General features: G+C 50.1%; 1 protein-coding gene across 1 annotated transcript in view; it reads right to left on the bottom strand.

Moving 5' to 3' along the window:
• LOC115461849 (proline-serine-threonine phosphatase-interacting protein 2-like) overlaps window positions 1-15972 on the bottom strand; it is a 260520-nt gene that overhangs the window by 176896 nt on the left and 67652 nt on the right. The window contains exon 2 of the mRNA XM_030191905.1: window positions 8969-9069. Coding sequence (XP_030047765.1) covers window positions 8969-9069 — 101 coding nt within the window. The remainder of the gene's footprint in view (window positions 1-8968; window positions 9070-15972) is intronic.

The raw sequence follows: 15972 nt of genomic DNA on the forward strand, positions 1-15972 counted from the left end.
TTTCTGCATTCTGGCATCTCTCTCCCTTCCTCCCCTTCCCATGGTCTGGAAATGCATCTCTTACCCTTCCTTCCCACCCATACAGTTGCAGGAGCAGAACAGGTAAAATACTTGTGGGGAGGGGAAGCCCTTTTGTCTGGGGGCTCATCTGTCAGGAGCTTTTTGTCTGTTTTGGGGGGGGGTTGGTCGGGGCTATTTTGACCAGGTACCCGGAAATGTACACTATGCCAGTATTCTGTAAAGCATGCCCCGTATGGAGCGCGTGCTAAAAAATAGGTGTGGACTAAACGCTAGAGACGTCCATAGGAATACATTGGCATCTCTAGCGTTTAGCACACGCCTATTTTTAGCGCGAACTAAAAAAGTTAGAACGCCTTAGTAAAAGACCCCCTCAGTCTCTAATTTACTACTACTACTACTACTACTACTACTTAACATTTCTAGAGCGCTACTAGGGTTACGCAGCGCTGTACAGTTTAACAACAAACGGCAGTCCCTGCTCAAAAGAGCTTACAATCTAATGGGTGAAATGTCAAGTGTCGAGTGGGGGCAGTCTAGATTTCTTGAATAGAGGTATGGTGGTTAGGTGCCGAAAGAGACATTGAAGAGGTGAGCTTTGAGCAAGGCTTTGAAGATGGGCAGGGAGGGGGCCTGGCGTATGGGCTCAGGGAGTTTATTCCAGGCATGGGGTGAGGCGAGGCAGAAAGGGCGCAGCCTGGAGTTGGCGGTGGTGGAGAAGGGTACTGAGAGGAGGGATTTGTCTTGAGAGCGGAGGTTACGGGTAGGAACGTAAGGGGAGATGAGGGTAGAGAGGTAAGGAGGGGCTGCAGATCGAGTGCATTTGTAGGTTAATAGGAGAAGCTTGAACTGTATGCGGTACCTGATCAGAAGCCAGTGAAGTGACTTGAGGAGAGGGGTGATATGAGTACATCGGTCCAGGCGGAAGATAAGACATGCAGCAGAGTTCTGAACGGACTGAAGGGGGATAGATGGCAAAGTGGGAGGCCAGTGAGGAGTAGGTTGCAGTAGTCAAGATGAGAGGTGATGAGAGAGTGGATGAGAGTTCGGGTGGTGTGGGGTGAATTTTGCTAATGTTATAGAGGAAGAAGCGACAGGTCTTGGCTATCTGCTGGATATGCGCAGAGAAGGAGAGGGAGGAGTCGAAGATGACTCCGAGGTTGTGGGCAGATGAGACTGGAACGATGAGGGTGTTACTGCTGATGCTCACTGTAATACTTGCATTGTGGGAAAGAAAGCTTCCGTCTAAAGTTCGTAAGATGTATATAGGCAACATGATGGGAAATACATATTTCTGTACATTTCTGCCACCTTTTTGGGGGCTCAGAATGCATTTCTTGGCACTTGAGGATCTTTTAGTCTCTTCATGATTCACACCTCTATGATTAATGCCATGCTTGTGTTTTTCTCCTCTACTAACTATCACGATGTCTGGTTTTATTGGTTGGAATGGGAAAGTGGCAGACGATCACAACCTCTTCATTCTCCATAATTCTCTTAGGGGTCATTTTACTAAAGTGTGCTGAAAAATGGCCTGCGCTAGTGTAGGTGCATGTTTTGGATGTGCGTAGATCCATTTTTCAGCACACCTGCAAAAAAAGGCCTTTTTTTTGCCAAAACTGGATGTGCAGCAAAAATAAAATTAGCACGCGCCCATTTTGGGTCTGAGACCTTACCATCACCCATTGACTTAGCGGTAAGGTCTCGCACGTTAACTGGGCGGTAATCGTCAACACGTGTTCAATGCCGATTACTGGCTGGTTAACGCCGCGCGCCGGAAAATAAATAATATTTTCCGGCGTGCATAGCAGACGCGCATAAAAAATGAAATTACTGCCCGGGCCATGCAGTAGCCGGGCAGTAGTTCAAAACACTACGCGGCTGTCACATCTGTCACTCCCGCCGGCTGCTCCTCCGCGGGAAGCAGGAGCCGGCGTCCATCACAGCGAGGGCCAGCTTTCTTGAAGCTGCGGCGGAGAGCCGGGGCTCGCCGTGGCGATAGCCGCCCAGTCCGGGGCCGAGGCCGTGGGCCGGCGATCGCGGCTGCCGGACTCTCGATCGCTGGCTATGGGGTCCGTGCTTGCGCCAGTGGGGAGAATGGCGCCGAGACACGATGGCCGGCGTCTCCTTCACTTTCGGGCGCGGGAACCTGAAGCTCCGCCTCTGAGGAGTTAGACTGGGAGGCCAGTGCTGTAGTCCCACCTAGGAGGTCGGACAGAGCCAATCAGAAGGATTCTATCGGTAACCGGGTTCTGATTGGCCGGCTATGTCGGCTAGGGCTGGGCGGTTGAATGCTGACAGTATTTAAGGAGCAGGCCTGAGATAGGACATTGCTTCAGGTTCTGTTTCCCGAGGCCAGTCTCCGTTTGTTCCTGTTCTCAGTTGGTTTCCTTGCTCTACTGGTTTTGACTTTTGGACTGTTCCTGGTTTTCTCTGCTAGCCGCCTGCCTTGACCTTTTGCCTGATTCAGACTACGCTGTGAGCTGCCTGCCCTGACCTGTTGCCTGTTTTTGGACTCCTCCGTTTTCACCTGCCCTCTTCGCTCCTGGTTCCAGTCTGGGTCAGTTCGTCAACCCCGCGGTTCCAGAAGTCCCGTTGGCCGCCTGCAGCTGGGGGCTCAACCCTTGGTGAACGGCGGTCGCCGCGGGTGAAGACTTGGGGTTGCACGGCTGTCCTTTGAGGTCCTTCAGGGCCTTGCGGGACCTAAGGGCTCACCTTCCTTTCAGACAAGACAGGAACCTGAAGCCATGAGCTCGCCTATGCAACCCAATCTACGGGACCTGGCTAAAATTCTCCAGCAGCAGCAGGAGCAGTTGAACGCCCTGTCGGGGGCCCTGCAGAATGTCTGCTCTCAGCTAACCACGGTCCAGGTGCAGAACCAAGCCGCTGCGGCCCACCAGGCCGCTGCAGCGGCTCCCCGTCCGGGAGGGTCCTTCCCGGGACCTCGGTTCCCTGAGCCTACTCGGTTTGATGGTGTCCCTGGAAGCTGCCGGGGGTTCCTCAACCAGTGCAGCTTATACTTCAAGATGCAACTAGAGGCTTTTGCCTCAGACCAGGTAAAAGTGGCCTATGTTATTTCCTTGCTCATGGGACGGGCACTAGCCTGGGCGTCCCCACTATGTGAACAACAAGATCCGCTTTTGGACAACTACGCGGAGTTCCAGCGCCGGTTTCGCATGGTGTTTGATCTTCCAGGAAGGCCGTCTTCTGCCGCCTCCGAGCTGCTGCGGATCCAACAGGGCGAAGGGACCGTGGCAGACTATGCAATCCGGTTCCGGACTCTGGCGACAGAATTGCGCTGGAATCAGGAGTCCCTATCCGCAATCTTCCTGGAGGGCTTCAGGATCGAATCAAGGACGAGCTGGCTGGCTGGGAGGTTCCGGGGCAGTTGGACGCCTTGATCTCGCTCTGTGTCCGGGTGGATACCCGTTTCCAGGAAAGGGCTAGAGCCCATGCGGACCGGCGGAGGGGGCCCGGAGGCGGGTCCCGGTCTAGTCGGGTACCTTCCCCCCGACGGGACTCCCGAGAACCTAGGGAGACCTCCGAGGAACCTATGGTCATCGGCCGTCAACGGTTAACCCCGTCTGAGAGGACTCAACGCCTTCGGGGCGGCCTTTGCCTGTATTGTGGCGAAGCCGGTCACTTCATCAGCTCTTGCCCCGCACGGCCGGGAAACGCCACTCCCAAGGCACCCTGAGGGGAGGGGTCTTGGGGCACTCTAATCCCCTACCAGACAATCTGATTACTCTCCCGGTGACCCTGCGGTGGCAGGAGACGATGGTTCACACCCGAGCTTTATTGGATTCCGGGGCCAGGGGAAATTTTATTTGTCAGGAACTCCTGCGGCAGATGGGATGGCCTATACTGCCCTATCGGCCCGCTTTGCAAGTGACGTCCATCCAGGGGACAGCGTTACCCCAGCCTATCACGGAGGTGACTCCATTTTTGGGGCTCCAGGTGGGGGAAGACCACCGTGAGGAGGCTCAATTTCTGATTTTGCCCCGTACCATTCATCCCGTGGTACTGGGCCTGCCCTGGTTACGGCGTCACACCCCTGTAATAGATTGGACATTAGGGAAGATTCAAGCCTGGGGTGGCGCCTGCGCCGAGACCTGTTTGAAGGGCTGGGAATCCAGCTGCCCCGCGGTAGTGGCCACTCCTAGAACTGTGCCAGTCTGTCAAGCTGCTCTGCCAGAGGAGTACCGGGAGTTCGCTTTTTTTTTTAGTCCCGTGGAAGCGGATGTGCTACCCCCACATCGGTCCTTTGATTGCGCTATTAATCTGATGACCGGCAAGATGCCACTGCGGGGCCGACTCTATACACTGTCCCGAGAGGAATCGAAGGTCATGCACGCTTACATCCGGGAGAATCTCCAGAAAGGGTTCATTCGCCCCTCCACGTCCCCTGCCGGGGCAGGATTCTTTTTTGTGACCAAGAAAGATGGCTCCTTGAGACCCTGCATTGACTACCGGGGCCTAAATGCCATCACCGTAAAGGACCGATATCCTCTGCCCCTTATTCCGGAGTTGTTTGTCGGCTGCAGGGGGCCCAGATCTTCACTAAATTGGACCTCAGTGGAGCCTACAACTTGGTCCATATCCGGCAGAGGGACGAATGGAAAACTGCGTTTAATATGCATGAGGGGCACTTTGAATACCGGGTGATGCCCTTCGGCCTGTGCAACGCTCCAGCGGTGTTCCAGAGGTTCATAAACTTCGCCCTTGAAGACCTGCTTTATGCTACGGTAATTGTATACCTTGATGACATCCTGATCTTTTCCAAAGATCCCCAGGAGCATGTGGCCCACGTTCGGACCGTCCTCCAGCGCTTGCGGCAGTATCGCTTGTTTGCCAAACTCAGCAAATGCTCATTTCATCAGCAGACTCTGCCTTTTCTGGGACATATTCTTTTACCTGGGGGTCTGCGAATGGATCCAGACAAACTCCGCGCTATCCGGGAGTGGCCCCAACCCCAAGGCCTGAAGGCGCTGCAACGGTTCCTGGGGTTTGCTAATTACTACCGTCAATTTATTCCCCATTATTCTCAATTGACAGCTCCGCTGACAGCGCTCACTAAGAAGCATGCGGATGTTCGGAACTGGCCGGCCGAGGCGCAAACGGCGTTCAGTCAGTTGAAGAAAGCCTTTGAATCCGCTCCCATCCTTCAGGCCCCAGATCCAGACAAACCTTTTGTGGTGGAGGTGGACGCCTCTGCTTTGGGCGCCGGGGCAGTCCTCTCTCAAGTTAACGCCAAGGGCCGGCGTCAACCTTGCTTCTTCTTCTCCCGAAAGTTTTCCCCAGCGGAACGCAATTATACTGTAGGAGACAGAGAATTGCTAGCTTTGAAGTTAGCCCTGCAAGAGTGGAGACATCTGCTGGAAGGGGCAGAGCATCGATTTACAGTGATTACGGACCACTGATTACGGACCAGTGATTACACTGTATATGCCGGAGGCCCAAAGGCTGAATCCGCGGCAAGCCTGCTGGTCGTTGTTCTTCGCCAGATTCCAGTTTCAACTTGTGTTCCAGTCGGCTGCGCAGAATACCCCTGCGGACTCCCTCTCCAGAGCCTTCGAAGTTCCAGATGATATTGAGGAACCTCATCCTATGTTGGATCCGGCCTGTCTCTGTGCGGCCCCGGGTAGGGTCACCCCGATGCGGGAATTCGTGCCTCCGCAGGACTGGGAAAAAGTAATGCGCTGGGGACATTCATCTGTATGGGCCGGACACCTTGGGTTCCAAAAAACCCTCCGTCTGATTTCTCGACCATACCGATGGCCTTGTATGAACCAAGATATCCTTCAGTTTGTCACAACCTGCCCTACCTGTGCCCGGACCAAGTCGGTGGTGGGGCGCCCCTGGGGGGATCTGCAGCCCTTGCCCATTCCTGCAGCCCCCTGGGAGGAATTGTCTATGGATTTCATCACAGATCTTCCCCGCTCCCAGGGGCACACTGTGATTTGGGTGGTGGTAGACCGATTCTCCCGTATGGCACACTTCGTTACCCTGCCAGGGCTTCCATCGGCAGCACTGTTAGCCCAACAGTTCATCCAGCACATTTTCCGGCTCCATGGGCTACCAGTTAGGATCATCAGTGACTGAGGAGCCCAGTTCACTTCACGATTCTGGAGAGCCCTCTGTTCCGCCCTGGGGGTTGTTACCCATTTCTCCTCTGCCTACCATCCTCAGACCAACGGGATGGTTGAGAGGATTAACCAAACGTTGAAGGGGTTCTTGCGGGCTTTTGTGAACAGGTGGCAAGACAACTGGGCATCCCTTCTCCCGTGGGCCGAGTTCGCCTATAACCACAGTGAACACTCTGCCTCTGGGCAATCTCCATTCTTCATGGTATATGGACAACATCCGCGGCTTCCTCCGCCCATCCCCTCTGACTCCTCTACGCCCATGGTTACTCAAACCCTTGCTGACCTGCGGGAAGTCTGGAATATGGCTCGGGAGCAACTACAGAAAGCAGCCGCCAGGTATAAGTCATTTGCAGACCCGGGGCAAAAAGTATGGCTGAGTAGCAAATACCTGAGGCTCCGGGTGCCCTCTCAGAGGCTGGGGCCACGGTACATCGGGCCATTTGTAATCCAGTCTCGGATCGGAGCTGTGTCATACCGCCTGCGACTACCTAGTACTCTACGGATCCATAATGCCTTTCATGTTTCTCTGCTGAAGGTCTTTCGGGGGTCTAAGTGGCATCCACAGAGTAAAGAGTCAGTTGTTCCAGAGGCTGACCCCGATCCCGAGTACGAGGTTGAAGAAATCATAGACTCCAAGAAGCGCCGGGGGAAGCTGCTCTACCTGTTATCATGGAAGCATTTTGGTCCCAAGGACAATTCCTGGGAGCCGGCTACCAATGTACATGCTCCGGAGTTGATACGGGCCTTCCATGATCACTATCCTCAAAAACCAGGACCCAGGAGGAAGGGGGCATCCGGGGGGGATACTGTCACATCCGTCGCTCCCTCCGGCTGCTCCTCCGCGGGAAGCAGGAGCCGGCTTTCTTGAAGCCACGGCGGAGAGCCGGGGCTCGCTGCGGCGATAGCCGCCCAGTCCGGGGCCGAGGCCGTGGGCCGGCGATCGCGGCTGCCGGACTCTCGATCGCCGGCTATGGGGTACGTGCTTGCGCCAGTGGGGAGAATGGCGCCGAGACACGATGGCCGGCGTCTCCTTCACTTTCGGGCGCGGGAACCTGAAGCTCCGCCTCTGAGGAGTTAGACTGGGAGGCCAGTGCTGTAGTCCCACCTAGGAGGTCGGACAGAGCCAATCAGAAGGATTCTATCGGTAACCGGGTTCTGATTGGCCGGCTATGTCGGCTAGGGCTGGGCGGTTGAATGCTGACAGTATTTAAGGAGCAGGCCTGAGATAGGACATTGCTTCAGGTTCTGTTTCCCGAGGCCAGTCTCCGTTTGTTCCTGTTCTCAGTTGGTTTCCTTGCTCTACTGGTTTTGACTTTTGGACTGTTCCTGGTTTTCTCTGCTAGCCGCCTGCCTTGACCTTTTGCCTGATTCAGACTACGCTGTGAGCTGCCTGCCCTGACCTGTTGCCTGTTTTTGGACTCCTCCGTTTCCACCTGCCCTCTTCGCTCCTGGTTCCAGTCTGGGTCAGTTTGTCAACCCCGCGGTTCCAGAAGTCCCGTTGGCCGCCTGCAGCTGGGGGCTCAACCCTTGGTGAACAGCGGTCGCCGCGGGTGAAGACTTGGGGTTGAACGGCTGTCCTTTGAGGTCCTTCGGGGCCTTGCGGGACCTAAGGGCTCACCTTCCTTTCAGACAAGACAGCGGCTTAGTAAAGATCCCTGTAAAACAAACCAAACACAACCATTCTCCTTTCCTCTCTTACCATTTACCTTCTCACTTCTTCCAGAATAGCAGCAAAATAAACATCTCTCTCTTCTCACTTAAACTCCAGCAAAGAAAGGCAGGAAGTAGCTTCTCATCTTGTAGAAGCCTTCCTATCTACCTAATATCCCACCATCACAAGCTTAGAAAATCAGAGTTAGACATGAAAATATGTCCAGACAGCTGAGAAAACCAAAGCAAAATGCAAACCAAGTTATCTTATCATCTACCCCAAGCCCCTACAATTTCAATCATCGTTTGGAGCTACCTGCTTCACCTTCCTCCCACACCTGACAAACTGCATCTACAAAGTCACCCTCTCCCTTACTAGTACAAATCAGCTGACAGTTGCCAACTCTTACTGAATAAACATAATATAAAATATTGTAGAATTCAAAGAACTTATACGGGTGAAGAGGAGAGCTCAAGACCCCGGCAGAAGTGAAAGACTAACACAGTTAACATAGTAAGTGAAGGCAGATAAAGACCTGAACGGTCCATCCAGTCTGCCCAATAGTCACACTCATTATCAATTCATGATTAAATCAACAATGAACGTGATATTACATACTTGATTATAGTCTTTGTTTAGAATTTCTGGGACATAGACCATAGAAGTCCACCCGGCCGGCCCTGTCCTTATGTTCCAACTGCTGGAGTTGCCATGGAAGCCCACTACAGCCTATTCATCTTATTTATGGGACAAAGACCACAAAACTCTGTCCAGCACTGTCCTCATGTTCCAGTCACTGAAGCTGCTGTTTAAACCCTTCCAGCCCATCCTAAACCAGATTGACAAAGACCGGACCGTACAAGTCTGACAGATATTGACCCTAGTTCATCACATTTGGAGTCATCATCTAAGCGTCATTCGACACATCCACACACATGTAGCTATTTAAGTTTAGGACTTTTTTTTTATACCTCCCACTTTCTAATTAGAGATCCTCTGTGATAATCCCACACCTTTTTGAATTCCGTCACCAATTTTGTCTCTACGACCTCCTTGGGGGAGTTGGTAGAAAGGATGAAAATCAAGGTTATCAGACTGGATCCAGAACATTTTTGTATCAAGTTTTGCCAACAAAGTTGAGATTGTGCAGTACCTTTCCTTCAGAAAGTCTTCATATTCTTTACAGTTCTTCCTGCCCTCGTTCATATGGTGAATGATCGTATCATAGCCATATGTGCTGTTTATATCAGGACTCTGTAGATACAAAACCCAAAACATTAGTAATAGCAACAGCCTCAATTTAGCAACCTCTCAGAGCATTAACCCTTTCACATATACTTGAAGAACAATTCTATAATCTAGGAATCTATGTTTACATGTCTCTTGCGCGATAGAAACACTTACATGTGTATGTCTACACATGCCAGTGTAAATGCTAGCAGGGCACCTAAATGCTATTCTGCAAATACCCACTTAACTTATATAGCATGTGTTCTCTTAGGCTTCCGTGGCTGGTGTCCTGATTGTTGCAGTTGTCCAGGTCTAGCGGTGTCTGAGTAAGTGGAACTGACGTTTCAGACATCATGAATGACGGTTGAAACATCGGTTTTACTTAGACACAACAAGCCCCGGACAACTGCAACAATTACCTAACATGTATTTTGCAAGGGGCATGCACAGAGATGGAGCTCCCACTTACATGAGTAACTTACAGAATACTGTAAGTTACCCACATTCTTGCTACATTTAGGTTCACCCACTTGTGCTAGGTCTCTGATGGTACAACTGTAGGTGCCTAAACATCAGGCGTGCCGATACTGGGCTATGCTAGTATTCTCTAATGGAATTTAGTCTCCTGGGTTCCATTAAGTATCGACTCTTGGCGCACAGTTGTAGAATTGTCACCATAGGTCAAATTTCAAAAGACTAAACATTTGTCAACTCTGGGCACCTAAATGTGGGTGCCTCAAAAGGGGTGGGGCAAGAATGGGCCAGGCAGAGGAACACAGTACGCTCAGTGCCAGTTTCTTGTGATGGATGCCTAACACAGGTACCTTAGCTTTGGCAAGCCCATAGCTAGCCTTACACTCTAGGGGTCTCGATAGTCTCTCATATTCCCTCATTTCCCATATCATAGTAACATAGTAGATGACGGCAGAAAAAGACCTGCACAGTCCATCAAGAGGCTCATTTTCAAAGCACTTAGCCTCCCAAAGTTCCATAGAAACCTATGGAACTTAGCCTCCCAAAGTGCTTTGAAAATATGCCTCCTAGTCTGCCCCAACAAGATAAACTCATATGTGCTACTTCTTGTGTATACCTTACCTTGATTTGTACCTGCCATTTTCAGGGCACAGACCGTAGAAGTCTTGCCCAGCACTAGCCCCGCCTCCCAAACACCAGCCCCGCCTCCCAATCTTGGCTAAGCTTCCCATATCAGTAATGGGAGTGCTATATGTGGCCAGCCTATGGTGAAAAAAAGATCTCATCTGTGCACAAAGAAATTCTATAATCCATTCTTCCAGTACAATGCCCCTGATATACACACACATATCTATTCTAGCAGCCAGGGTTTCAATAAAAAGAGCAAACAGAAGTGGTGACTGTTGGGTGATTCTACCTAAATTCAAGAATTCTGAGTACCCACCATTGATTTTTTTTTTTTGTTACATTTGTACCCCGCACTTTCCCACTCATGGCAGGCTCAATGCAGCTTACATGGGGCAATGGAGGGTTAAGTGACTTGCCCAGAGTCACAAACTTAACACAGGTTTTAAGTTTTCCATATATTGCTCTCACTTATCCCAAAAAGGCAGGCCCAAATTCCATCTTCTCCAGGGTTTTAACATAACGGTCCAAAGCCCTTCTCACGTGTGCAGACAAAAGAAGTGAAGGAGCACCCCTGTTTCTGAGCAGCCCATATTTAATTCTACATTTTCCTAATATTGTCACCAGCTTGTCCCCCCGGCATGAAGCTCGCCTGGTCCTCATAAACAATGCTCAGAACGAACCATGTTCAGCTTCTGTTGTCCTTGTGATCTGAATCTTCTTTGGTTATTTTAAAAAAGAAACTGCTTGAGACACATCTTTTCCAGGAAGCCTTTAATGTGGATGTCTAGATCGTGCACCTTCATTTGCATGCTTGGTTGGGTCAGTTGTGAGGGGGGGCTGGTAGCACAGGGCATCTTTCTCTTTTCTGTCCTATCATGATTATGGAGTTCCTTTTCAAAGTTTGAAGTTTTGGTTATGTTGTATGATCTCCGCCTTGACGGTTTTTCCATAAGTGGTTAATCTAGTAAAATAAACCTACTTTATTCAATCTAGCCACTAAAACCTTCACTAAGATTTAAAGCCCAGGTTAACTAGCACTATGCGAACACAGGATCCATATAGAACAGGATCCCTACCTTCCCTATTGGGCACCACAAGCCCTGTTCAACTGACTGTATCTACCAAATCACCCCAGGTGTGACCCCCATTGCACAGTTCCTCAAGCTGGTCCACTAAGAGCTCGTCATAGGTCCTACAGAATTGCACAGACAGGCTATTCAACCCAGCAAGTTGTCAGTCTTCCTTCCCATATTCTCCCCTTCCCCAGTAATAGCCCCCTCTAAGCTTTCTGATTCTTCCCTTGCCAACAAGTTAAGGAGATTTATGCTGAGATAGCTATCAAGATCTCCCTCTGCAGCTCTAGTCTAATATAATTTTCCACAGAAGTCCAAGAAACTCCTCCATGTACTCACCAATTCATTGTTCTCCTTTCCATGGGAATCTCTTATTGAACATATCTATGCCATTTCTCTTTTGTTTCTTCAGCCTAAAAGGCCAGGAGGTTGCCTGCCTTATCTCCCTTTTCCACCCCCTACTACTACTACTACTACCACTTATCATTTCTATAGAGCTACTAGGCATACGCAGCACTGCACACCATACACAAAAAAGACAGTCCCTGCTCAAACAGCTTACAATCTAGATAAGACATGAGACAGACAGAACAATTAAGGGTAGGGGAATAAAGAGGTGAGGATAAAGGATAGGGCAATAAGTGAGGGTACTTAGTAAGAGAGTCATGGTTAGGAGTCAAAAGCAGTAGCAAAGAGGTGGGCTTTAAGCCTAGATTTGAAGGTTAAAGTTAATGTCCTCCACATACAATGACCTAAGTTTGCCCTGCTCTCCTGCTAATGAATACAATTTGCTGAGGGGTTTCAGAACTCCTGAGTAGAAAGGAGGGAGCAAAAGGGGCAGAGGAAGGAGGACTCCAAGAGAGAGAAGGAACCGGAGGAAAGAGCTCCCTCACAGCAATTGGCCAGCAGGAACAAACAGACTACCAAACACAGAGCACAGAGGACCCTAAAGTGAAGGCTAGACCAAGAAGCTGTGGGTGCTGGTAGCCAGCAGGAGTAAGCAGATTTCCTAACTCAGGACTCTGAGGACCCCAAACAGAATGCTAGCCCAGGAAGCTGAGGAAGGCCTAATCTCTGGGAAGGAGGTGAGGCCTGGCTGCTTAGCCCACATGCCTAAGCTCTGAAAGCCAGGGCTGTAATTTCTTTATGTTTGAAATGTGCTGAGAAGAAGAACGGGGAACTGCATAGTCTGTTATGCTTGAGGGCTTTGAGGCCGATATTCAAAGCGATCTAAACAGGCAGGAGCCTCTCCTGCCTGTTTAAATAGCTTCCCGCTGCCTAACCAGGGATATTCAGCCACAGTGCTGCTGAATATCCCCTGAGACCACCCCAAAAAAGTGGGCAGCTCAGGGGCGGCACTGGGGAAGTGCCCAGGTTATGAGGGTGCCAGCAATATTTATTTTACAGAGGCGCCGCAAGCCTATACAGAATAAGTTTAGTCGATGTAACCTGGCTGAGGTAAACCAACTTTTGCTTCTTGTTAAGAGTTACAAGCCCTGCTGATGTCTGGCTGGAGCTATTCTCAAGTTCTTAGAAGACCTGAGAACTAGTGAGCTGTGTTTGGGGCAGGGCAGCCCCCCCAGCCAAAGACTGCTTGGCCTGCTAGCCAGAGGCCTACTCAAAGACTGTTACTAAACCAGAGAAACTGTTGCATCTGAGGTTCCTGACCTGTGAGGTAACAAGTCCCAGGGCTCAGTTGAATAAACCATTTATTTGCACGGCTGAGTTATTCCCAGGGCCACCCCCATAACCCTCACCCAGGGGGCTTGAAATCCCCGCTACCCTAATGATAATTGCTGCCATGTTGCAGGTCCACTGTCCATAGGATCTTTTTGCTACATAGTTTCTGAGTAGCATATTTGCAGGATTTTGGGTTATTTCACAGCATCTGGCAGTGGAGGGATTTTGTGTTGCTGCTACTGAGGTAACACCAGAATTTGAATATTATATATATATATACACACACACACACACACACACATACATAGATAAAACAACATGCAAAGGAAACAGTTCTGTTCTGTATAGCGTCTAGTAATTTTTTTGATGTTGACAGTAAGTTTAGTGTGAATTTGCCTACCATTCAATTCCAAGTCAATGCATTTAATTCCAGATTTCAAGCTGATAAAATGATGATTAAAACTTCTTGGAGAAAAAAAACAAAATTTCATAACCTTAATTTTAACACTTTATAAGACAATAAGTAAATTTTGTTTAAGAATATTTTATAGTTGACTTGCATCATTCTTTTTTTTTTTTTTTTTTTTTAAATATCTTTATTGGTGCCAGAAGGAAAGTGAACACATAATACATTTCTGAACATGAAAACTCTATACATACACGGTCCAAAATATATGCAGACATTCTTTCCATCATTACTTTCCAAAAATGACCAACGCTCCTTATAGGACCATTCATATCTACACCCCATCTGACTTTTCTCATTTTTTATAGAAATGCCTTCCCCACCCCTCTCCCCCCTCCCCCTCCCCTCCTCCCCTCCCCCCTCAGGTACCTCTTAATGAGTTCAGAGGTGTTGGTGGATTGTATTAAGGATCATTCTTAATAACAATGACATATTTAGAATTTTTTTTCAGCTGTAGTAAAATGTGGTAGCCATTTAGTCCATACAGAAATGAAATTAGTCCAGAAAATAAGATGATAATCCAATACAAAAAAGGTATCATCGTCTTTTCTTTTCTATGTTTTGTTTTCAGGTCCCAGTGGATGGAAATGCTCTCCAATAGCTCAGAGAGATTTTTTTTTAAATCCCTCTTGAGCGTGCGTGTACTGTTCCCCTTCCTCACCTCTCAGGTGGGAAAGCCCAGGTGCCTCCTCTTCCTTCCTCAGTGTGTCTGTAGCAGGGGCGTATCTGCGTGGGGCCACAGGGGCCTGGGCCCCCGCAGATTTTGCCCTGGACCCCCCTACCGCCGTCAACCCTCCCCGCTGCCGTTGTTTACCTTTGCTGGCGGGGGACCCCAACCCCCCGCCAGCCGAGGTCCGCTTGCCGCCTTTTAAGATATTTCTTCAGCTGGCGGGGGACCCCAACCCCCGCCAGCCGACCCGACATCTTTAAAGTCCTTCTTCGGCCTCCGTGGCCGTGCTGTAGTTGACTGTTCAATCCAGTTCGGAGTATGACGTCCTAGCACATTGTCCTGCACGTACAACGTGCTGGGACGTCAGACTCTGAACTGGATTGAACAGTCAACTACAGCACGGCCACGGAGGCCGAAGAAGAACTTTAAAGATGTCGGGTCGGCTGGCGGGGGTTGGGGTCCCCCGCCAGCAAAGGTAAACAAAGGCAGCGGGGGAGGGTTGACGGCGGGGGGGGAGGGTGGAGAGTCGTTGGTGGGGAGGTTCTGGCAATGGCGGCAGTGGCGGCGGGGGGGGGGGCTAAAATGTGCCCCCTCTCTCTGGCTCTGGCCCCCCCTACCGCCAGAGTCCAGATACGCCCCTGTAGCTAGTGCCGGGTCGGCCGTAAGGGGAGGAGGTCGGGTTGTGTGGCTGACTTATCCTACTGTCCACGGAGAACCTATGTTACTGGTAAGTAACTACACTTTCTCCTATTACAAGCAGGATGAATCAGCCATATATAGGTGACTTCCTAGAAGAGGGGTGCCCCTGGCTGGCTCTGTTATTGTGACTATGTTACTGCACAGCCCTCGAGTGGCTGTGGTCAGGCGAGATGGCCGGAATAGGAAAATAAAAAAGGGGAAGATTAAGCCTGGGTCACACGAATCTGTTTAATGAAGCAACCTGGATTAAACTAACAGGTGAGCAACTTGCAACAGTAACATATTTAGTAGGATCAACAAGGCGGACAATCGAAAGTGATAACTACAACGATCCCAAGAGGAGCTACTTGGGGACACAACAACTGGAATGATCATTACCATCAACAACTGGGGTAGTCACTACAGTCAGTATGACTCAGAAACATCAGTAGGTGTCCAGGAGTAGTTCTGGGCTGTAGCCCTTGGATACCTTCTCTCCCCCCCCCCCCCCCCCCCCGGTGTGTATCGCATTGTCCAGTCTACTACTACTACTACTACTACTACTACTACTACTATTTAGCATTTCTATAGCGCTACAAGGCATACGCAGCGCTGTACAAACATAGAAGAAAGACAGTCCCTGCTCAAAGAGCTTACAATCTAATAGACAAAAAATAAATAAAGTAAGCAAATCAAATCAATTAATGTGAACGGGAAGGAAGAGAGGAGGGTAGGTGGAGGCGAGTGGTTACAAGTGGTTACGAGTCAAAAGCAATGTTAAAGAGGTGGGTTTTCAGTCTAGATTTAAAGGTGGCCAAGGATGGGGCAAGACGTAGAGGCTCAGGAAGTTTATTCCAGGCGTAGGGTGCAGCGAGACAGAAGGCGCGAAGTCTGGAGTTGGCAGTAGTAGAGAAGGGAACAGATAAGAAGGATTTATCCATGGAGCGGAGTGCACGGGAAGGGGTGTAGGGAAGGACGAGTGTGGAGAGATACTGGGGAGCAGCAGAGTGAATACATTTATAGGTTAGTAGAAGAAGTTTGAACAGGATGCGAAAACGGATAGGGAGCCAGTGAAGGGTCTTGAGGAGAGGGGTAGTATGAGTAAAGCGACCCTGGTGGAAGATGAGACGGGCAGCAGAGTTTTGAACCGACTGGAGAGGGGAGAGGTGACTAAGTGGGAGGCCAGCAAGAAGCAGATTGCAGTAGTCTAAACGAGAGGTGACAAGGGTGTGGATGAGGGTTTTGGTAGAGTGCTCGGA

Source organism: Microcaecilia unicolor, chromosome 2 (genome assembly GCF_901765095.1).
Source record: "Microcaecilia unicolor chromosome 2, aMicUni1.1, whole genome shotgun sequence".
In the NCBI taxonomy this organism is placed as follows: Eukaryota; Metazoa; Chordata; class Amphibia; order Gymnophiona; family Siphonopidae; genus Microcaecilia; species Microcaecilia unicolor.